Raw genomic sequence first — 24,561 nt, forward strand, 5'->3', positions numbered from 1 at the left:
TGCCTTAATTCAATAGCTTCTCCGCTCCATTTTGGTTCGAGCATGGCAAGCTCGTCCCAAATAGATGACAATTCGGCAAAATATTCTCGAATAGATAAATCATTTTGTTGAAGAGTCAAGGCTTTCTTTTGGAGATAGTATTTGTGAGACAAGTCCCTTGAAGTATACATTTTTTCAAGGTATAACCAAGCTTCGGAGGCCCTTTTAAATTTAATGATGTTGGCATTGATCTTGGTTTCTACGGACGAAAAAATCCAAGACAATATTTTAAAGTTCTTCATTTCCCACTCATCATGCCTTTTCGAATATTCTTCTAAGGCCTTTTGTCTATCTTCTCCTTCAAGAATCTTAATTTCTCCTTTCTCTATAGTAGAAAGCTTGGGTTCGGGTTCCGATATGGAGCCTTGAACGTAACCCCAAAGGCCTTTCCCTTTGATATGGGCTTCCATATTGCCGGCCCAAACATGATAGTTCGAACCGCTAAGTTTAAACCCAAGGGAGAAATGGGAGTCTTTTTCACCCATTAGAGAGAAGAGAAGATGAGAAATAATGCGTACCTTAACGGATTTTCAACCTTTTCTTGACAAAAGTTGCTTCTAAAATATTGCCCGAAGTAAATGCTTCACTCAAAAACTTCACTAGCTTAAGGGCACGATTTTCGAGGTGCTTCACAAGAGACGAGATGCACAATCCTCTTTCTTCCAACGAGGCTCTGATACCATGTGAAAGTATCTTCAATAAGATACTAATATCAAGACCTTAATATTCTTGATATTAAACCCACCACGAAAGCACAATAAGAACACTTGTGCACAAAAAGCACAACCCACAAATACCTCACAAATGCACAAAGGCATAAAAACAATGGAATCAATTTATTGAGAACTTGGGCTTTGACACAAAGCCATAAGAGAATACAAGGGGAGAGCCCCTATTTATAACCATTCAAAAAGGAGCCTTGGAGGGGCTCCACTCATAGACGTTGGAGCCCCTCCAACTGTCACAAATGTGACTTTGTGACCGTTGGAGGGGCCCAACGTCTATTTGAGTGGGCCCCCCAAGGTTCCTTTAAGTACAAAAAATAAAAAGAAAAATAAAGAAAAAGAAAAGCAAAAAAAGAAATTACAAACACATTCAAAAAGTGAATGTGCGTAAAATGAAGAAAAAGACGAAACTACCCCTACGACTAAATAAGAAGAAATATATATATTTTATATATATAATAAGTAGATACATATACATATATATTAATATATGTATATGTATTACCTTATATATATAAAATATATATATTACATTAGGTGATAAGGTACATAATTTAACAATTACATAGCATTGATTTTACATAAATTAGGACGTGAGATATAGTTTTTTAATAGGGAGTTTATCAAAAGTTTTTATTTAAATGTGTATATAAAAAAACATTTATTATTATATAAGATTCAAATTTCTCATATATAAAAGTAGTAAGACATAAAGGCCTAAACTCAAAATTATTAAGAAAAAATAAAAAATGCAAACAATAATCATGAAAATAACAAATGTAAAAGAAACACTTGCAATGTTAACACATATTATGTTCTGTCACCATGCGTTACCCAAATTAGCATGTTCTCTGTGACAGAGCTTTAAGGATGGCAGCAAACTCTTTGTAGATCACATGTGAGTCAAGTGGAATACCATGGTTAAAGTTCAAACTCTTGATGTGAGAAGAAAGCAACCAACCTTTCATGGGTTCTTTAAAATAATGATAAATTCATATTTTCATGGTTTTAAGTTAATATCAATTTTATGAGAAAGATAATGTTTTCATGCTATTTTGAAAAGTAAGAGATATATTCAATTATTTTCCCTGGAGGATAGCAGCAACCAGTGGGAGACCCGTGATTCAGTCTCCTAATGCAGGAAGGAGGCAATCAACCTCTGATGAGTTCCCAACAAGCCTAGGAAACCTGAGGAACTTCTTGATGGCTCTTTCTGATAGATCAATTTATAAAGCCATCATCAAGTACAAGGTAGAGATCAAAAAGACTGACATAGATGAACTAAACTGCATTCATCAACAGCTTCATGATTCCAAATGGAGTCAGAAGTCATCAAGGTTAACATAGCATCATATCAGAAAGCTCTAAAAAAACCAACTGTCAGCAAAAATTGGAAATCCCAATGATGCGCCCTGCATTACACTCCAGTGCAAGAGTATTCAGAAGCTGTAATGAGATAGATAATAGATAAAAGATAATGATCAGTGACTTTACGAACTCACTAAGACTAGCAAATATGAGCACACAAAAAGTTGCACTTCACCACATCAAGGTTTTTCCTATTTCAAATGAAGAACCAGGTAAACATCAATTTTTTTCTTGCAAAGAGTAGGATAGAATCAAACAAAGAAATCCAGTGATAACTGCATCAATTAACAGCCATCATAAAATATAAAGGATTAGTAAAATGTGATTTCCATGGTGGATACAGCATATACTCGGAAGAATCCCAAGAAAAACAATAACTATAACATCAATTTCCTGAATTATCAGAAGGCAGAACGCATACCAATATTTGGACAATAACCTTAATTTCAATCTTCTGAATTATCAAAAGGCAGAACACATACCAATAGTAGAAGGGCACCTAGAGAAAAGCAACCAATCATTGACAAACTCAGGAACCTAAGATCCCTCCCAGCCTGCAGAAGCAGAAAAATAGATCTGCATTATCAATTGTGCTAAAAAGTTTAGAACAAAGTAAACCATGACCATAAAGGCAAGGACAATGAAAAATATGATGAAGATAACATTGAGAAAGTTGAAAAGCACAGATTTTTTCTTGCTGCTACCTACATCAACCCAGGGTTACCGGAAGCGCCTATAGGAGTGGGAAAGCGTGCTTCCCCAAAAAGCAGCGCTTCTGAAATGTGTGGGGAAGCACAAGTTTTAAATGGAAAGCGTGCTTCCCCCTAAATGGAAAGCAAGCTTCCAGGTTTAGCCCTTAAAAATGTAAATTTTACCAAAAAAATAAAAGAAATAACCTTTTTTCTTTTTTTCTGGTTTTTCTTCTTTTTTCTGTTTTTCCTTCTTTTTCGTTTTTTCTTCTTCTCCCTGTTTTTCCTTCTCTTTTCGTTTTTCCTTTTTTCTTCTTCTTGTTTTTCCTTCCTGTTTTTTTTCTTCTTCTTCCTGTTTCTCTCTCTCGGTCTTCATGTTTTTGCTATAGTTTATGTTTTTCAGTTATATATATAACTGATAATATTGTGTTTCAGTTATTTTATATATTCTATATTTCAGTTATTATAATATGTATATTATATATATTTTGTGTTCGTGTGTTTCATTTTTATATATATTTTTGTATGCGTGTAATTCATATATAATTTGTTTGACTGTTTATGAGTTATATTTTTGGTTGATTGTTTCTAAGTTATATAATTTATATTTTTGGTTGGCTATTTCTAAATTATATTTTTGGTTGATTGTTTTTTAATTATATTTATGAGTTATATAACTTATATTTTTGGTTGACTGTTTCTGAGTTATATAACATAAATCTTATTTTGGTAAATTAAAAAAATATAATTACATTTTTACTTCCCTTTCGATTCTTATTCGTTTCCTTCTTCGTTCCTCCTTCGAATCTTGGTTCGCTTCATAGGTCATTTCCGGTTCGCTTCTAAGTCGTCCTGCGCTTTCCTGTCTCGCGCTTCCCGCTCCCACTTCCTCAGTTGACAACTCTGCATCAACCCCCCACCTAACCCCAAAGAACGAGAACATAATTGCCCAAAGGGCATTATTATTATTGAAAGTAGCAACAACTACTACTTGATGACAAACCCAATAGAAAGTAAGAGTTCACATGAATTGGTTAATGTGGGTGAATGATTTCTAGAAAAAGATACTAGGAAAATCTAAGACTATGCTACTACTTGATGACAAACCCATTAGAAAGTAAGAGTTCACAAGAATTGGTTAATGTGGGAGAAGATTTCTGGAAAAAGATACTACGAAAATCTAAGACTATGTAACTCATTAATATACATAGCCAAAGAACTCAAGCTAGTGATGAGAAGATGAAATATTAAGGTAAGAATAGTTGCCAGATGCTACTAAAAATACTAGACAAATTGCAAAACTACAAAAAGGTTCTTTTGAAATTCCAATTAAGCAAGACGAGAAGCATCCAAATAGAATGACGAGATCCTTCCTTTAGGGAAATAAACATGACAGAGAGAAAATTCCCAATTGGAGCATGGTTACAGCCCCATGTGATATATGAGGGCAAGACATTCAAGATCTACACTTTTAAAGCATACCTTCATTGGAAAATGACCATGCTATACTTGGTGGAATATGTAGATGGGAAATAAGAGGTTGTTCAACAACAAATCCTCCCCTATTGGCATTATTCATAGGCACATAGATCCAAATTGTTCTTTTCTGTTGTGGCTAAATGGCCAAACACAAATCTATCTTAGTTGGTCCTTCCAGAATTTGTTTCAATGCTCGTTTGGTGATGCCTTGACAAAAATTAAGGATTTGTAAACCCTAGGAATGAAAAAGGAACACAGTTGGAACAGGTACCTACTTTGGGATTTGAAAAGGTAACTTGGAAAGGTGAAAACTCCTCAGAGAATCTTAGTAGTTTGTGAAATCACAACTAATTATCCCTTCTAAAAGTTCATAAAAACTTTGTGGAGAGGGTTTAGGTTTTTCAAAAAAAATTGTAATAGGTATTTTCTTTGAATTAAGGAAATCCAATAATGATCTAGTATTGTGCCACCTTTTGTAAATTTCCAACTTCTTTTTCTGATGTTAGTAGCTGCCACATAATGAACTTGTATCAAACTAAGTTCCATTCTAGGTGATCTAAGATGAAAATTTATAAGGCATAAACTACTTATGTAACCATTTGACTCAAATTATAGCTTAGCTATAGCTTTCCAATCACAAACGAACATACATTACTTAATTTGGTGGTAAAGTTCATCTTGCATGTGCTCTTCAGGTCCACAAACAAACCAAATCTATATAATCATTGGATTGCTCCATGAGAGCTCTAGCATGCTCTCCTAACAAGTACATAGGATAATTGTTAAGATTAATGTATCCTTTTGTATATTGTTATTTGTGCATATACATATTTATGTATATATCTTCATATACATAATATATGTATAATTTTAAATATATTATATATTTATATAATATAGTATATATAGGGACTAAGTCAAACAAGTTGACTTAGTCCCAACGGCTAGAATTCTAGCCGTTGGGAGGTGTCTCCCTTGGTTATTAGAGAGGACTTCTTTCCTCTCTTCCTTTACTTCTTCCTATCATTCTCCTCTATAAGTAGAGATGTGTGTGTATGTGTAAGTGTTGAGAGAATAATGAGTAGTATTAGGTTTGTGTGAGGTTTAAATGTATTTTTTTTTGTGTTTTTAGTGTACATTATGAATAGAGTTATTCATTCACCAATGTAATTTTTCTTTTTGTATTTTTAATGTCCATTATGAATAGAGTTATTCATTCACATTTTCATGTGTGTCCTTTTAGCTCTTAAGTTTGTGTTCAAACGTATAACGTTTTGATTCTTGGAGTTTATCATGGAGTGCATTGGAATCTGTACCATTTTGTGACAATAAGCCATGCTTAAATATTTGAAACAACTTACTCTCATTCTTGCTAGATGACTCAAGAAGCTAAATGACTGAAACAGCCTACTCTCGCTCTCACTATTTTAAGTAGCTTTTAAGAATCCTAAAAGATAATTCAATGCTGATCTAGTATTTCCTAAACACTTAGATGGAGTTAACTTCCATGACTTTTCATGGATGTCAACAAGTTAATGCAGTTGTATACCCTTGTTCATGCATTAAGTACCATCACCATGGGCATCACCCTACTTAAATACATAAGCATATATAGGATATGGCAATAAACATTTAATTGCAAACTTGTCCTTTTTTATTTCGACATAGTTCCCTTCGCATATGATGCTGTATGCCTGTATCTTAGGATTAATCTTTGTATATTCACTATATAATACCATATATGACTTAGTGAATTTAATATTTGAATATTTTTTTAGCTTATTAATATAAAGATAACTGTGATAGAATGACTGATTTATAATAATGAAAAACATTTACAATTTATAAGCTTAAATCTTCCTATTTGAAACAGAAACAGTGATAAACTAGTAAGTGGAATATTATACATGTAAACTGAAAAAAATAGAAAGTTTAGATTTAATATTTATTTTTTTACTCATTTGATGTCATAAACAATATAATTTATTATAATAATTTTATAATATCACCCTTTTCGGTATTATTCATTTATGTTTTCTTGCATTGTGATTCAAGGTGATTGCATGGTATCAGACATGTGAGTGCATGCATTCACATGCAAACACACACACAGAGAGAGATGGCATAATGGAAGCTTCAGAATAATGAAGAAAATTGCTATCATTTCATAGGCCTGTAGCTACGAGTTGGCATTCTTACCAGTAAGGTCCCTTCAAGGCTAAGTGTTGGAGGTGTAATCATGAGAGCAACAGAATAGGGCAACAGTACAGCTTGCATCTGCAAAGTAACAAGCATGCAAGTTAAAAACATAAGCATCATCTACCAAAAAGAAAAACCAAGAGAAAACTGAAAAAAATACGAAAAGAGATACGTCATAATGACAATAGGTGTTGGTAAAATTTATGGCATAAGTCATGCCATAAAAAAGTCAACGAAAAATAAACAGACATGAGGAGTCCCAGAAAAATGTACAAAAAACAGTAACAAAACCAAATTGATGAAGCCCAAAAATAGAGAGCTATCAATACGCCAAGTTGAACTAAGAGATGCCCAAGTGCATCAAATAAGATGCACGACCAGTTACATGCAAAAGATGGAGTTGGTTTGAAGATGAAAAGTTAAATCCCATGCTTCTCCCCAAGTAGATAATCGAGCAAGAATAAGGGTGTCAAGAGACTTATCAGAAAAAACAGAAGCTAATTTATGTGTTATGACTTTTGATGAAGACATTTGATTAAGGGTTTGACTTGACATTGGACACTTGTTTAGATGTTTCTATTTAATTTCATTTTTAGAAACTAGCATAAAAGGGGTATACTGTTGAGTTTACATCATAATCAACGACGAAGGAGGACGGAGAAGAAAAAAATATTAGAGGTAAAACACACACACACACACACACACACACACACACACACACACACACACACACACACACACACACACACATATATATATAGAGAGAGAGAGAAAGAGAGAGGAAGAAAGTCTCATTTCATTCATCAATGAAACAAATACTTAATACTTATTACAACATTAAGAAGTAAAACACAATAGGCCTTAATCAATAATTAAAAGAGAAGACGTACACAGTAAACATACAAAGGACACAAAATAATCATGACTCTCTTAACTATATTCACATTGATCTGATGGATATACATCCCAAATTACTAGGCAGAAAATAAGATTGGCATGTCTTTTAATGCCCAGATATAAACTCATGCCCCAGTATGCCAAGGAGGCAGGTATGTGACACATACTTTACTAATTTTAAAAGAAAATGTTGAGATATAGAATGATGTATGCATGTGGTTGCAAAAGAAGTCGATGAGACAATTGTGACTCCAAATAAGATACGCATTATTGAAGCAGTCTGCACTGCAGCCCCACAAACCTTGTAATATCATGTATTTTTTCATGATTTTTAAATTTAATATTTAATTAAATTGATAAAAATCATAAAAAAAAAATATATTAAAATATAGGTGACATCAGCGGGGGCTCGGCGTGGCCCAGAGCCCACTGACAAGACCAAGGTGAGCCAATTATTACTTGAGAAAATTTTCGTTTTTGACCTTTAAATTCGAGTGAAAATCAAGCAAAATTCATGTTCAAGCGAAATTCAGAGGCGAAAAATAAGTATGTATACCGTTAGATGTGCCTCATAATTCTGAGCATGTTGGTGCCCTATTTTTATAAAATCGGGTTACTATTGGCCCGAAAATCGCATTTTTCAAAAATGACCCACCTCTATTTTTGTTTTTTCTGGATTGGATTGAACTGGATCCGCTACGTTTGATCTAAGTTAATATGGATCCGGACCCAGTTCATGACCCATATTAACTAAGAATTGGTCAAGGTAATATCCATATGGATTTCAAATATAGATTTGGATCTTGAATCCAAATCTGGATCCGAAATCCATCCATGGCCAAATTTAAAACTTTAAAATCAATTTAAAATTTAAATTGGGTAGGTAGAGTTCTACTTGGAGTAGAACTCTACTCTAAGGAGACTTCCAGAGGGGGCGACACCCTCTGGAATATTCTCAAAATATTATATTATTAATTAATTAATTAATAATAAATAATTAATAATTAATAATTAATAATAAAAAGATAATATCTAGAAGAGTACTCTAGAGGAGACGTCACCCTCTAGATAAATCTAAGTTAAAAAATAAAGAAAAAATAAAAATAAGGAGATAATAGTGTATAAAAAGGGTTGGTCGCCTCTCTCTCTAGAAAATTGTGTTCTAGAGAGAGAGGGAGAGAGTTGAGAGAACCCCAAACTTGTGTGGGGAGAGAGAAGGAAAAAGGGAAAAGAAAAAAAAGAGAAGAGAGGGGAAAAAAGGAAAAGGAAAGAAAAAAAATCAAGTTTACACCATACATCCGTCAATTTTTCGATCTTTTCTACACTATGATTAAAGTACGGGTTTCGCTCTAATTTCTTACTAGTAGAAATAGGTATAAATCTGATTTTATGTATAAGTTTTGATGGAAAAAGAAATCTGATTCAAAAATATATGTGTACGTATATAAAGTAATGATTTCATCTATATATATATATATATGTATATAAGATTATTTCTTGGAATTTCGATTTCCTTAGAGAATCAAATCATGAAATACCTATGTTTTGATTCCCATAGATGTGTGAGCATGCTATTGATTTTTTTTCTGCTCAAGCATGTGTTCAACTTTTATTGATTTTGGATATGCATATAGTGTGACATACATGCTGTCAATTTCTTTTTATAGCAATATATTTTTTTTTCCTTAGTTGACCTTGATATTTGATGTTTGTTCATGTTCTGAAAAAATTATTGATTGGATCAGATTTGATTTGATCAGATTTGCCGATTTCTGAGTATAAGCAAATTTGATCAGGCTTGTTGATGTTCTTGCATGTGCAACCCGATCAACTTTGTGGATTTCAACATATAAGCAAACCTAATCAACTTTGTGGATTTCAACATATAAGCAAACCTAATCAAATCTGCCATCATGTTGTGTTTGTGCAGTTTGATCAGATCTGCCGATATGTTTTTATGTGTAGTCTTATCAGATCGGCCGATATCTTTTTGTGAGCAAGCTGATCAGACCCGCCGATATGTTTTTGTGAGCAGTCTTATCAGATCTGCCAATATGTTATTTTTTATGCTATTATCAGATATGCCAATATGTTATTTTTTATGTTGTTATAAGATTTGCCACTGTGTATTGCATGTGCAATCTGATCAAATCGGCCACTGTGAATTGCATGTGCAATCTGATCAGACTGTCGATGTGTATTGCAGGTGCAATCTGATCAATTTGTCGATGTGTATGTGCTTGTGCAATCTGATAAGACTGCAGATGTATGTGTGTATAAGTAATCTGATCAAACTGTCGATATGTTGAGCATGTGCAATCTGATCAGATTACTGTTATATTGGGTGTGAGCAATCTGATCAGATTGACAGTATGTTGTGTTTGCAATCTGATCAAATTTGCTAGTGTGTTGCAAGTGAGCAATCTGATCAGTGTCATCGATGGCTATGTTAGTGTGCAATCTGATTAAATTTGTCAATGTGTTGTGTGAGCAATCTTATCAGATTTGCCAACGTGTGTATGCACAATCTGATCATAGTTGTCAATGTGTGTTGTGTTTGTAATCTGATCAGATTTGCTATTTGTACCGTGTACATGCAATCTGACCACATTGGATGCAATGTGTTGTGTGTATGCAATCTGATCAAACTTGCAGAATTTTGCTTATATGCAAATCTAATCAGATTAGTTAAGTCCTAGAGATACGTAAAGCTGACCACTTTTGCCAAATCTCATGCTATGTAAATCTGAACAGTTTTATCGTGTTCAGGCTCACATTCATGTTGACTGAAGGATTATGCATCAGATTATATGTTTTAGATTTGGTTACATATGCTTATGCATTCGAATACCATGTTGCAAATGTGAATATCATATGCATGAATCTCAAGTTTATTTTGATGTTTGCATAAATATGATCATGTGCATATTTGGGTGTTTATGCATGAAATTAATCATAATAATGAATGGTGCAAACATCTGCTCACATATGTATGAGTTTGGCTTTATGTGCATTCATGTTGTGTGTTTGAATGTGCATTGTAGACATGTTTTGAAACAATGAGTGTGTTGCATGTTCATTAATTTTACAAATAATGCATAAATTACTTTTGAGATGTATTGGTGGATATATGTGAACCACTACGGGCCATGTAGGCCGGGAGCATGTGTTGCTCCACTTATTGTTGATTTTATTTCTGCATTGCAAAATTTATTTCTGAAAATTATGGTTTTCCAAAATTAATTACACTGTTAAAATGTGGCAGGCCAAGGCCCAAAACTGGTTTTTCATGTTGAAAGAACTTGAAATTATTTAAAAAGGTAAAAGAGACCAAACAATGTAATTAATCTGTTCCTTGATGTCCCTTCCACAATATGGGAATCTTGGGTGACGGTTTTGTGAAACCGTGAGGATACTAAAACTCCGTGTGTGATTGTGCCCCTAAACCTGATATAGTGGTTCACCTTCGAGCTACGGTTTTAGGGAGATTCAACTACTTTGCTTGTGGGTGGTGTTATCAACTCAATTGTAGTTATTGGTATACCAAGAAAGTGGCGTCAGTGGATGTTGATTTCCCTGATGTCCCGACATTAGATGTTGATTTTTAATGTTCTGATGGATGGTGTTGATTCCTGATATCGATCGACAAACAAGTGTAGAACCCAGTAATAAAATACAAATTGTGTGTCAACCTAAAACTGAAAACTTAACTTGAACTTCGAGAATTTGTGCTCATTTTAAGTATCTACGAGTTTAAAAAAAAACAAAACTAAATTTGTGTGCATTTAATATGGACATGCATGTAAAACTTAGATGTTTGAATGGTTAGTTGATTATGGTAGATTGTTATTGTGATATTCCTCTAAAATTTATGCATGAATTTGGTTTATGTTGTTCCTTTACTGTTTGTATTTTTAGATAAATTTGCATAAAGCAGAGTTACCGAAAGCGCCTAGGTGAGTGGGGAAGCGCGCTTCCGAAACGCACAGGGAAGCGCACTTCCCTTTTATGGGAAGTGTGCTTCCCTTTAATGGGAAATGCACTTCCCTTTAATGGGAAGCGTGCTTCCCACCACACTTCCCCCGTGCTTCCCCCTCGCTTCCCCCACGTTTTCCCCTCGCTTCCTCCATTTTCTCAATTTTTATTTTTATTTTTATTTTTATTTTTATTTTTATTTTTATTTTTATTTTTATTTTTATTTTTATTTTTATTTTATTTTATTTTATTTTATTTTATTTATTTATTTATTTTGCTTCCTCCTCGCTTCATAGGTCGCTTCCGAGACGATTCCCGATTCGCTCCTAAGTGGTCCCACGCTTCCTAAAATTTTGAAAGTACCTCGCTTCCCGCTCCCACTTCCTGTATCGCTTCCCGCTCCCGCTTCCTCAACTGGCAACCATGGTATAAAGGACTTTAGTTCTTATCTGCTTTTATAAAAATGCTTTACAGGTCTTGATGCTTAGTGATGTCTTGACTTGTTGGCCAGAGACTGCGAGCCTTGTGACTAACTTTTGGGTTCTTTGATAGAGTGGCTTTTATATGATAAACGATTTTTTTGGAGACTATTTGACATTATTATTGAATTAATAGTGTTTGATTATTCTTCTTCAATTCTACGCCCAGTTTAGTTTGTGGTTTGAAATATTAAATTTATGAGGCTCCGGATCCCTGAGTTTATTTCTACAATTGTTTTAAAAAAAAATCACTATTTTTACGAAGGTCGGTTGGGGCCGTTACATACTCAATGGAATGCTACAACTTAATAGAGAACTGCCCAAAAAGCAATTGATTCGCAACCCACATGTGAGCCTACTGAACCAAGCTCCATATCACCAAGCTCCATATCAGATGATTATAAAAGAATGTCAAGTGCTTAAGGCAAGCAACTGAGTTGTTGTTGTAATATCTCGCAAAATTTGCCTAATTTTAAAATTTTAATAAACATAATTTGTATTAAATAAATGTATTTTTATTATTTAAATTGATGTAATAATATATATATATATATATATTAGTGGCTGACATTAATCGGATCTTGATATGGATCTTGGACCCATTGCCAAGATCCATGATCCATTTGTGATATGGATCTTGGACCCCTTGCCAAGATTCATGATCCAGTTATAATATGGATCTTGGACCTGATGCCAAGATCCATGGTCCGGTTATGATATGGATCTTGGACCCATTGTCAAGATCCATAACCCATTTACGTTAGGATAAATTAATCTTTATTTTTAAAATTTAAAATCTTACTAATAATAAGATTATTATAAAATGATAGATATATATAATATATATATGTGTGAGTATAAGAGTTTTGAATTGGAAAAACTTCTATTTCCATAAGGAAATAGAAGCCTTTCTATTTCAATATGGTGGGACGTCCCTTTAAGGGAGTCCCTTTAGCTCTATAAAAGAAACCATAACAGCCTCTCTTTCAATATCGATTTTCAGAGAGAGGGAGAAGGCCAAGAGAAAAATATATAGAGAGGAAAAAGGGGCTGAACCGTGGCTGAGAGAGAGAGCATAGAGAGAGGTAAAAAGGCTGTAGGCTGACGTGTTCTCTTCTCCAACTTTCTTCTTTTACGAAGCCACAAGCAAAGGTATGAGTTTCTCTCTTAATTCGATAGAAGGGATTTGGGTTCTGGTTGAATCAAGCATGGATTTAAGAAGAGAGTTAAATCTGTGCATCTATGCACAGATTTAACTCTCTTTTATACTTTGGCTGTTTTCACTGATTCAGGTATCAGTTTTCTGATGAGAGTTTTTGTGAACCTAAATCCTTTTTGAAACTCTTGCTGATAATTTTTAATGTATTGGTTTGAATTTGGCTCTGTGTGTTCTTGGAATCAGCGCACGTGAGACTTGTAAATTTCAAATCTGCATTTTGTTTTACAGGATTTAGGCTTAATATATAAATCTGTAGTTTCGACATATGAAAAGTCTGAAATCTGGGTTCTTGAAAAAATCAGTGGTTCGATATTCACGATCAGGTAATTCTGATGAATTCGATCAAGACTTACTGCTGTTTGGAATCAGATTCTTCTTGGGTTTAATATATGTATATATATATATATATATATTCATCTGTGTTTTCTTTTCTTGAACTGGGGTTCACGCATCTTAATCGGACTGTTTGCCTTGTGTTAGTTCCTTCATGCCTTCGTTTTAGTCAGATGAAATTTTATCATTTTTGAACACTGCTGTTAGATTTGCTGATATTATTTTAATTTGTTTAATTCTGGTATGAATGGGTAACTTTCATAGGTGACGTCAAGCCCTAAAAACATATATGTATCTCTTTTTTAGGTTTAATTGTTGTTGGGCCTCATATTTAAGTACAGATGTATGTTGTCATACTTTATTATACCTAAACATGATTAGATAATAATGAAAAAACCGGAGATTTCTCTGTGTTTTTGGCCTTGATCAGCATAAGCCAATTTGCGTAATTGAATCAGTTTGTCATTGTGTATATCATAAACAGTTTGGTTTTCGCGTGCTTAAATTTGCATACACAATTTTTTCGCATACTCAGAATTCTGCATATTCTGATTATTTTTTCCATGCATTTATGGTTACCTTAATACATAATTCCTGTACAGATTTTAAAGAATATCGCCAGTTAGAAATCTAATTTACCTTGACTGTTATTTTTTTACAACCTGTAGAGTTATAAAATACCTAGAGTTGCAGCATGATCGGTGTTAAGGAGCAGGATTTAATGGATCTCTTGTTCCAGATTTATTAATTCCAACGTACTTGGGTCTTTGAGCTGATCCCAAGGATCAGTCCAACCCAAATTAGTGATTGGATTCATGTATCAGTCAGCATATATATATATATATATATATATATATATATATATATATATATATATATATATATATATATATATATATATCGATCAGCATAAATATATTTATATGTAATAAGTGTTGCAGTCAGTGCATGCTGAGATTTTTTTGGTTATGCATGTCTGAGTTGCACACACATTCAGTTATGTGATTTACTATGTTGCAAATCTGATTTCTGTTTTGACTGTCATGCATTGGAAATCTGATTATAGTTTTATGTATGAAATTTGTTCTCTTAAATCTGAGTAAATCATTTTGTTAAACAGATTAGAAATCAAATTTTGAAAGGGGTTTTGAAAAACTGAAATTTTACTATGCTGTCTCAAAAGTCCGATTTCTTTTGGAATTATAAAATTTGGTCAGTCATGGATAGTTAACTGAATCTGAACCAAATGAGTGATGAAATTGGTCGGTCTCAAAAAAATTAGATTCTAATCCAATATGATAAATCTGATTGTGCTTATAAAGTTTGCAATTATTCACTAGCCATGAATATGCATTGGTGTCATGTCTTATGTGTTAAAATATAGACATTATATATATATATATATTTTGTAATACCCACTAGGGGTAAAATAGTATTTTCACATGCACATAAGCATATCCATTATAGATATGCTTTTTTCAATTTCTTTATTTTTTTTTCTTTATTTTTCTTTTTTTCTTTCTTTTTCCTTTTCTAATGAAGGGTCCACCATAGAGTCGTTGGACCCCTCTGACGATCATATATATGACCAATGGAGGGGCTCCAACGACTCTTTGTGAAGCCCCTCTCTTTGGTTCTTTTTTGTGTATAAATAAGGGGGTTTGCCCCACTATATTGTAAGCTTGTTAAAGCTTTTTTCAATAAAGGTTTACATATATTTTAGCTCTCTCTCTCTCTCATATTGTGGGTGTTAGTCAATTGTCACTTTGTGGCCTATTGTATTTTTGCCCCGTTAGTGGCCTATTGCTTGTGCACCTCTTAGTCACTTAGTGACATTATTTTTTTTCATTAGCATTTCATTACATGGTATCAGAGCTTGGTTGTGAAAGCATCATTGGGGCACTCTTGCGTACGTGTGAGAAGTTTTAAGTATCCTATATTTGTTCTTCTTCAACTTCCTCCATGGCCAACAAAGATACAAAGATCGATCTTTCATTCAAATTGAATGGAACCAACTATAGAATGTGGTCGGCCGCAATGGAAAACAACCTCAAAAGCAAAAGACTTTGGGGATATGTACGTGGAACCATTCTGGAACCACAATTAAAGCTTACCAAATTTGAGAAAAATGAATAAAAAGCCTTGAATGAAGAAGAAAATGTCAAAGTTATTCAAGAATATCAATCTAAAGTTGAAGATCGAGAAAGTGAGCATGCCAAAATATTGGTATGGTTCATGAATAATGTAAAGCTCAAAATTTGCACCAACCTTGCCAAATTCAAGAAAGCAAATGAATCATGGTTCTTTATGAAAGGTATCTACACTAAAAAGACATCACTAGGCATTTCTTTTTGCAAGAAAAAATAAGAGGAACCAAGCAAATGAATATAAGCATTAGAGACTACTATACTACTCTATCTTCGTTGTGGGATGAACTTGCTCTTCTCAAACCACAATGGGAATGAAGTGCTATTGCCATGAGGCAAGAGCAAGTGGAGAGAGAGGTTTTTTCAATTTATTCATGTTCTTCGTCCTAAATTTGAACAAATAAGAGGGTCCCTTTTTCATAAGGCATCTACCCCTCTTAGTGAAATCTTAGTCGATTTATGCCAAGAAGAAACTCGCTTGACCTTTAAGAAAGATATTGATGAGGTACATGTAGTATCTAGGCTGGGAAATAACACGAGGACATATAAACCTCCTCATTTTTTAAAAAATAACAATGGTGGAAGAAGAAAAAATATGTCACCATTATAATGAACCAGGACATCTTCGACCGGATTGTCTTAAGCTCAAAAGAAATGTGACTTTCGTTAGAGATTGTCCAAGCAATTCAAGTGAATATTCACAGAGAGATAGAGACATAGAAGACTTCATTGCTCAACTTACTGAAACTCTCCAACAATTCATGATGATGAACTCTTCCACACCTTCTACTTCCAGTGTCGCAATCTCATCCACTCCCGGTATGTCTTCTTGGATCCTTGATTCGGGTGCCTCTTTCCACATGACTCTGAATGCATCTCTTTTATCCAAACCAAGTCTCAATACTTTTAAATCATTCGTTTACGCGGTCGATGGAACATCATTAGATGTTGAAGGAATGGATAGTCTTAAAAAAGTTTTTGGACAAAACAAAGAATTTCATGTTCCAAAAATTAGAATAATTCCAAAACTTAATTTAAACCTTTTTTTGTTTATCAAATTACCGATTTTGGATATAGTGTCTCTTTTTCACCAACCAATTGCTATGTACAGGATCTCTGGTCCGAGAAGCGGATTGGGCAAGGCCATAGAAGAGGAGAACTATATTACATGGATTTTTTGTCTTTGCCATTCAAATCTTTCTATAATCTCGTTCAATCTAAAGATCTTGGGACTTGGCACAAAAGGCTTGGTCACGCTAGTATTTTCAAGTTGTATCTTTTTCCTTTTTTAGAAAAAATTTGTAATGAAAAGACATTTACTTGCAATGATTATATCCTTGGAAAAATGCATTATCTTCCGTATTCACATAGCAATTTTATTTTCAAAAGACCATTTGAACTAGTGCATTCAGATATATGGGGATCGGATGTAAAATCCAAAAAAAAAATGTTGGACCCGGGTTGAATCCAGATTTAGACCCAACCCGGATCCAAAAGGAGACAGGCAGCCGAGCACCGCCTCACCACCCACCGACGAGCCCCTCCCCCACGCGTCGGCCGCCACTCCCCACGTGGCAGCGACAGCCTCGCCCCTGTCTTTATTTTCCAGCAACCTCGCCGGCTGCCAAAAACCCACACCGGTAGCCCCCTCATGCTCTCTCTCTCTCTCTCTCTCTCTCTCTCTCTCTCTCTCTCTCTCTCTCTCTCTCTCTCTCTCTCTCTCGACCCACTACCATCGGCGAGCACAACCGCGACGACAGCACCGTCAGAGCCCACCCTTGCCGGCGACAATCTCCCCTTCCCGTTGTTCCTTCCCTCTCCCTGTTGCGATCTCTCGGCTCATCGAAAGCGCCCCAGCACCGGCAGCCTGCCCGAGCCTCCCCTCTGTGACCTCGCCGACGACTCCCCTCGCAAGTAAACCCTCAACCCCCCCCTGTTCTTTCTCTCCTTCTCGTTGTGGTCTTCCTCGCCTTTTTCCCCTCTTTTTCTTCTCCTTGTCTTCTTTCAGTCTGGCAGAGGGCGGCGCCCCCTGCTGCTGGTTTCTTTTCGTCAGGCAGGGTGGGGCGGAGCCCCCTGCCTGCATTTTTCTCTAGCCGGCAGGAGGCTCCGTCCCCTGCCTTTGGCTTCCATTCGTCAGGCAAGGGGGGGGCAGAGCCACTGCCTGTGTTTCTCTTTGGCCGACAGGGGGCTTCCCCCCTACCTCGGTCTTCTTTTTGTTAGGCAAGGGGGGCATGGCCCCCTGCCTGTGTGTTTTTATGGCCAGCAGGGGGTCTTCGCCCCATGCCTCTATCTTTTCTCGTCAGGCAAGGGGGCAAAGCCCCCTGCCTTTGTGTTCCTCTGGCCAGCAAGGGGCTCTGCCCCTGCCTTTGTTTTTCCTCTAGTCGGCAGGGGGCTCTGCCCCCTGCCTTTGTTCTTTGGTTGGCAAGGGACTCCGCCCCCTACCTATCTCTTTTGTCCCGCTGGCGCAGCTGGAGGGGGAGGGGCCAAGCCCCTCCCTGTGTTCCGCCTCTGCTGGGGAGGGGTCGGGCCCCTCTACTTTTCTCTATGTTCTTGTCGGGCAGACAGGGCCGCAGCCACTGTCTCCCCTTGTCCCTGCAGGCAGAGGGCGAAGCCCCTGCCTCTGTGGCCTTGCATCGGGCTCGTAGGTGGGCCGAACTCCCTACCCCCCTCCCACTGTTGTTCGGGCTTGTAGGAAGCAAGGCTCCCTTCTTTTGCCATTGTCTGCAGCCTGCAACATGCAAGGTCCTGGCACAGGGGGCTTTGTTGTTCTAGCAGACAGGAAGCCCTGCCCTTGCTGCTCTTCGGCAGGGAGCTAAGCTCCCTGCCTACCTTCGTTTGAGGGTCCGGGTTGTCGAACACTGCGGGTCTAATCGGACCCACCTCCTATTTTTGGATCTTGGCGTCCTAACCTTTTTATGCATCGCAGGTTGCACGATGGTGTTGCACGCACCCCCGCGACTCGAGACTATCAGCTCTTACGCTTGCAGGCGTACGCATAACCGCAACCCCTCTAAGGTAGGGGCAAGTCGCGTAAAAAAACTAGAAATGAACAAAATGCTGGAATACGTAAATATATAAAAATTGAAAGATTATTTACTTTACGTATTTCCTTTTGCATTTACTTTTCAGTACTAATTCGGTATTGGTACTTGATGAATTCTTTGTGCTCTTATACTTCTGCCTTTACGTTTTATTGCATGCTATTGTTATCACACCCGGAGCGAGGCCTTGCCTCAAGTGACCCTACTATTGTAGGCCTCGCAGGATGTGCAGGTGCGCATACCGATTCTCGCTCTTTAGGAAAGACGCAAATTCGAGTACCGACACTTCAATCTCGAAAAAGAGATTTCCTCTATGCGACATCTCGTCTTTTTGAGTTGGTTAATCAAGCCTTTTTCTGTGCACTGCTAGATGTAGTTAGTTAGCTTTACCCCAATTCGAGACACTTGGGAGGTACATGGGAATCCATAAAGATCCTAAGCATTGTATGATTCTGTTGTACACTCTGAGCACATAATAAATGACTTTGTATGATGATGTGTTGGTTATCCTTTGAGATACCCATGCCTATCATCGTAGTCATGCCTTTTCAGAAGGACGAAATGTTGCATTACTATGGGTAGTACGAGAGGTCGATGAAACCTCGAAACGTGCTATGAGCACATTTGCTGGAACCACATAAAATGTGATGATGTGCCTTCACAAGCAAGATGCTCATATGGGTCTAATGGACCAGAGCATGTAGAACGAGGCAACGGTTAAGGAACCCCCGTTGTGCTCGTTTGACATGGATTGTTTGACACGGTTCGTCAAGAGAGAGAACGGATGGTACAAAACTCCGATGGAGAGGCCATTAATGGCAGTTACGGACAAAAGACTTTGCTTTCTCAGTCATCGGAGTTAAGGGAAATGGGTTACAAAAGGTAGCTTACAGTTGGATGCATCCATGGCATAATAAACCCCCGGGATGGTCTCAGCTGTTTCTACGTTTCGTGTCATGTGCATACCCACATGGCCAGCTAATGATCAGAGCTAAAAATAACTTGATCACACTTCAGTTAGGTGTACACTTTTGATGGTTTGACTGTTACTGTACTTGGCCACTTTCTGTATTTAGTGACCTGCTTGTGGAGATAGAGAATTTATTGGTAATTGCATGCATTGTGAGCTCTGCTATAATGCTTATCTTACTCAGTTACTCTGCTTGACTATGTAATTGAGTTAGTTACTCTCTTCCGTCATAATCAGTTGGATTGCTAGAATTGCTTATTCTGCTTGTCTTAGCACATTGTTATTCACTGCTTTCGGATTTAGCTACTTGCTTTATTTGAGTTTTGCTTGCAATACTCGACAACATGTATGGTTAGCTCAGCGAGTTTTGCTTCTCCTGTTTAGTTTAGTAATTATCTTGCTTATAGTTGTCTTTGTTCATTCATGTCTTTTACACCCCGACTGATTTTTCGCAAAACTGACACATTGTATTGACAGGCGTTGTTTCGGACTGCGATGGCGTGATGCAATCAAGATGAGACTCTTTCCCTAACATTTCGCTCATAAGGACTTCTTGGTAAAATTGGTATAAGAATATCTTTCAAAGTCTCTTTTGATTAAACCTTGAATGATTAAAACTGTATTCCCGTTTTGGTTTTAGTAAATATAATGAGTTGCAAATCAGTTGTATAAATTCTTAATTATTAAAACCACATTCTGAATCCATTGGTTTCCAATATTTGTACGGATTTCAAAAATGGTTTGTTCACGCTGTAATGCGCTCAAGGTCCATTGACTTGCTATTTCAAACATCATTTTCCGTTGAATTACTATTTAAACTTTGATAATCGAATGATTTCAAAAGCTTTCTAAATTCTTCTAAAAGTTTCAAGTCTTGGATTTTGGGGCGTTACAACTTGGTATCAGAGCGACATGGAAAGTCGTAATTCTTGATCATCCGGCATCTGAATCGCACTGTAAGTATTATTATTTAAATTATTTTGTATTAAAGAAAGTTGTTTCTGCTTAGATGTTGTTCAATGAACTATTCAAGTCAATAGATGCATTGACCGGAGCAGTTGAACAACTCCAAGCAATAGTCCAGAACCTAGATTATAAGGTAGGGTTGGTTTGCGAAAGCACCAACCTAGGACGATGTGATAACCCTCATGCTCTCCCAGGTCAAATGTACCTCCGGGACCCCGATGTTTGTATCTTATGTAGAAAGGTGGGCCATTCTGCTAAAGAATGACACCTTAAACCAAGACGCGACAATAAGTCTGATGGAGATAATAAGGATAACAAATATCCACTTACAGATTATAGAATGCAGAAACCCCCATCTGAGAAATAAATACGAAGTAGAGGAAGCAAGCCACGGTAACTGTCAATCCGGTTATGCTTGAAGTGCAACTATAAACACCATAAACAACCTTGCCCTCGCAAAACAGGCGGTTGCCTGTATTGTGGCAAGATAGGCCACTTTATCCGCGATTGCCACAAGAAGAAAGCGATGACCTCCATCGGATGAGCGGCACACCCCAGCCTCTTCAGCAGCAGCAAGAACAACTTGAACAGTAACCGCAAAGAGTAGTGTCTAACAGTGTCTATTCCACTATGACGAAACATATAGAGAATATCGAATAGACTCTTTGATAGTCTTAGTTTAAGATTTTTTGTGTGTTTTGGGTACGTATTTTTGTCAAGTGAAAGCTTATCAATGAAATTACATATGAACTTTGTGCCCCCGAGATTCTTATGATTGTGATGCTTATATTAGCAATTAGGTGAATGACACCTCACGCCTACGAATGATTAGTTTTGACTACACAGGTGAATGGCATATCACGCCTACAAATAATTAGTTTTGACTTATTAAGTTGATAACGCATCACGCCTACAAATGATTAGAGTTGGCGTATTAGGTAAATGATGTATCACGCCCACGTAGTTTCATTGCAGAAGATTGCATTATGATTGTCTGAGTGAATATATCATCCCTGCATAGCGTGATTGATGAGTATCATGGATATTTGACCAAAATGTCTTAAAGATATGTGTGTATGTTTCATGCTAGAATGGTCGAATACGATGTGTTTTGATAGTAAATGCATAGGAAAATGACGCAATGATCTAAATGTCTTAGATGCATATGCGATTTGAATCCTGTGTGAATTACTTGAACTACGTAAGAGTTACGTATGTTGAGGTTTAGTTGCTTCGTATTATGATATTTGCATGTTCACGTGTGCATAGAACTCATGCTTGAGTTATGCATGCTTCGAGGTTCAATTTTAGAAATAAAATGTTCCATGTGACAATATATGATGCCTTGGATAATATGCTTTTGTATGATGTGATTGAAATGTCACGTGATATGAAATATTGAAGGCATGCGATAAATGTTTAAGTTCAATAGTGAACTATGATTTATGAAACCTTGATGATGAAATGTGTGATCTTGTGATTTAAGTGTCATATGAAGTGATGTGATGCGTATTGATGATATATATACTTGTGCCCATTATTGGTGGCTATCGACCATGAGAGCGGTCATTTGTTTTGATGCATGCATCACTGAATATGGTACTTGTTGAGGACCTTGTCCGCAAAGGATTCTCTGTGTGGGTATGTATGATCAAGATCAAGTAATCCGGCTAGATCGGTAAATCTCTATGAGGAAGTACATTGTCCAAGAGCGGGTAGCTGCAAAGACGATGAATTCCTGTGAGGAAGTGTATTGTCCAAGACCAGGCAAACCATCTAGGGCGGTAATTCCTTGTGAGGTCGTACATTTTCCAGACCAGGTGATCCGGCGTGGAACTTGTGGATTTTGATTACATAAAGAATTATGGTGTGTTATGATGATCTTCTGAGATTGATTGATATAGCAAGTTATGAATCTATAGATTTGACTTTCTGTTGTAGCATCATTATATACTGGTTTCAGATTAGAGAATCAGATCCCTACTGATTTTAGATCTTGATACGAGGATAAGTTTTTGTCTTCTATGGAAAGATGGGGCCATTCTGAGAATGATAACTTAAGTGAAGTCCTGATAGCTGGCCGCATAAAGCCTTCAGAAATGGGAATAAGTTAAGGTTATTCAGGACAAAGTCTGTTAGACATGGTGAGGGCAACAAACGATGACCTGATAATGAATATACACTCTAGCAGTCTTGGGTTAAGACTCTCTGTGATTTAGGACGGATTTTGCCAAGCAAAGTTTTCACATATGAATTTTGTTGAGACCAACTTTTTGCTTAAAACTTCTCTTAGAAAATCATTATGTGTTGTCTTAGTTACTTTAAAAGCTTATATGTTTGGGATCTCGCAAAAATATGTGCATCTTCATTGATACTGATTAACTTAGACTATGATCTCTACAGGTAGTCATGCAATGAAATTTCGCGGACGAAATTCTTTTAAGGAGGGTAGGATGTAAAATCCAAAAAAAATTTATTGGACTCGGGTTGGATCCAGATTTGGACCCAACCCAGATCCAAAAGGAGATAGGCAGTCGGGCACCGCCCACCGTCTACGTGTTTTAAAGATAAAACACGCAGGGGGAGGGACAGTCAGTGAGCCCCTCCCCCACACGTAGGCCGCCCCTCCCCACCTGGTAGCGACCGCCTCGCCCCTGTCTTTATTTTCCAGCAACCTCGTCGACTGCCGAAAACCCACACTGGTAGCCCTGTATGTGTTCTCTCTCCTTCGTCGCTTTCCTCGACCCGTCGCCAGCGGTGAGAACAGTCGTCGGTGATAGCACTGCCGGAGCCCACCCTCGCCGGCGACAGTCTCCCCTTCCCGTTGTTCCTTCCCTCTCCCTGTTGCGATCTCTCGGCTCATCGATAGACCCCCGGCACCGGCAGCCTGCCCGAGCCTCCCCTCTGCGACCTAGCCGACGACTCCCCTCGCAGCTAAACCCTCAACCCCCCCTCCTGTTGTTTCTCTCCTTCTCGTCGCGGTCTTCCTCGTCTTTTTCCCCTTCTTTTTCTTCTTCTCCTTCTTCCAGTCTTCTTTCGGTCCGGCAAGGGGCGGAGCCCCCTGCCGCTGGTTTCTTTTCGGCAGGCAAGGCGGGGTGGAGGCCCTTGCCAGCATTTTTCTCTGACCGGCAAGGGGGCTCTGTCTCCTGCCTTTGGCTTCCTTTCGTCAGGCAGGGGGCGGAGCCCCCTACCTTTGCATTCTCCGGCCGACAGAGGGCTCTGCCCCCTACCTCAGTCTTCTTTTTGTCAGGCAAGGGGGGGCATGGCCCCCTGCCTGCGTGTTTTTATGGCCGACAGGGCGGCTCCGCCCGCTGCCTCTGTCTTTTCTCGTCAGGCAAGGGGCGGAGCCCCCTGCCTTTGTGTTCCTCTGGCCAACAAGGGGCTCTACCCCTGCCTTCATTTTTTCTCTAGTCAGGAGGGGGCTATGCCCCCTGCCTTTGTTCTTTGGTTGGCAGAGGACTCTGACCCCTGCCTATCTCTTTTGTCACGGTGGCGCAGCTAGAGGGGGAGCGACCTCTGTGGCCTTCCATCGGGCTCGTAGGTGGGTCGAACCCCCAAACCCTCACCCACTGTTGTTCGGGCCTGCAGGAAGCAAGGCTCCCTGCTTCTACAGCCTGCAAGGCCATGGCAGGGGGGCCTTTGTTGTTCCAGCAGACAAGAAGACCTGCCTTTGCTGCTCTTCGGCAGGGAGCTGAGCTCCCTGCCTATCTTCATTTGAGGGTCCGGGTTGTCGACCACTGCGGGTCTTATCAGACCCAACTATTTTTGGATCTTGGCGTCCTAACCTTTTTATGCATCGCAGGTTGCACGACGGTGCTGCACGCGCCCCCACAGCCCGAGACTGTCAACTCTTACGCTTGCAGGCGTATGCATAACTGTAACCCCTCTAAGGTAGGGGCAAGTTGCGCAAAAAGTTAGAAATGAACAAAATGTTGGAATACGTAAATATATAAAAATTGAAACATTATTTACTTTACGTATTTCCTTCTGCATCTACTTTTCAGTACTTATTTGGTATTGGTACTCAGTGAATTC

The 24,561-nt window shown here is 37.7% G+C and overlaps 1 protein-coding gene across 4 annotated transcripts in view; it reads right to left on the reverse strand.

The window, feature by feature from the left end:
* LOC149817737 (protein DETOXIFICATION 46, chloroplastic-like) overlaps positions 1 to 24,561 on the reverse strand; it is a 79,689-nt gene that overhangs the window by 12,313 nt on the left and 42,815 nt on the right. For 3 of the 4 annotated variants that reach the window (XM_089984071.1, XM_089984072.1, XM_089984074.1), the window contains exons 11-12: positions 6,500 to 6,577; positions 2,615 to 2,686 (exon numbers count right to left, since the gene is read on the reverse strand). In XM_089984071.1, coding sequence (XP_089840197.1) covers positions 2,615 to 2,686; positions 6,500 to 6,577 — 150 coding nt within the window. Of the gene's footprint in view, positions 1 to 1,335; positions 2,211 to 2,614; positions 2,687 to 6,499; positions 6,578 to 24,561 lie in introns of those variants that run through there. The other variant, XM_089984073.1, reaches the window with a different exon arrangement.

The sequence above is a fragment of the Nuphar pumila genome, chromosome 13 (genome assembly GCF_984573655.1).
Source record: "Nuphar pumila chromosome 13, dmNupPumi1.hap1.1, whole genome shotgun sequence".
NCBI lineage: Eukaryota > Viridiplantae > Streptophyta > Magnoliopsida > Nymphaeales > Nymphaeaceae > Nuphar > Nuphar pumila.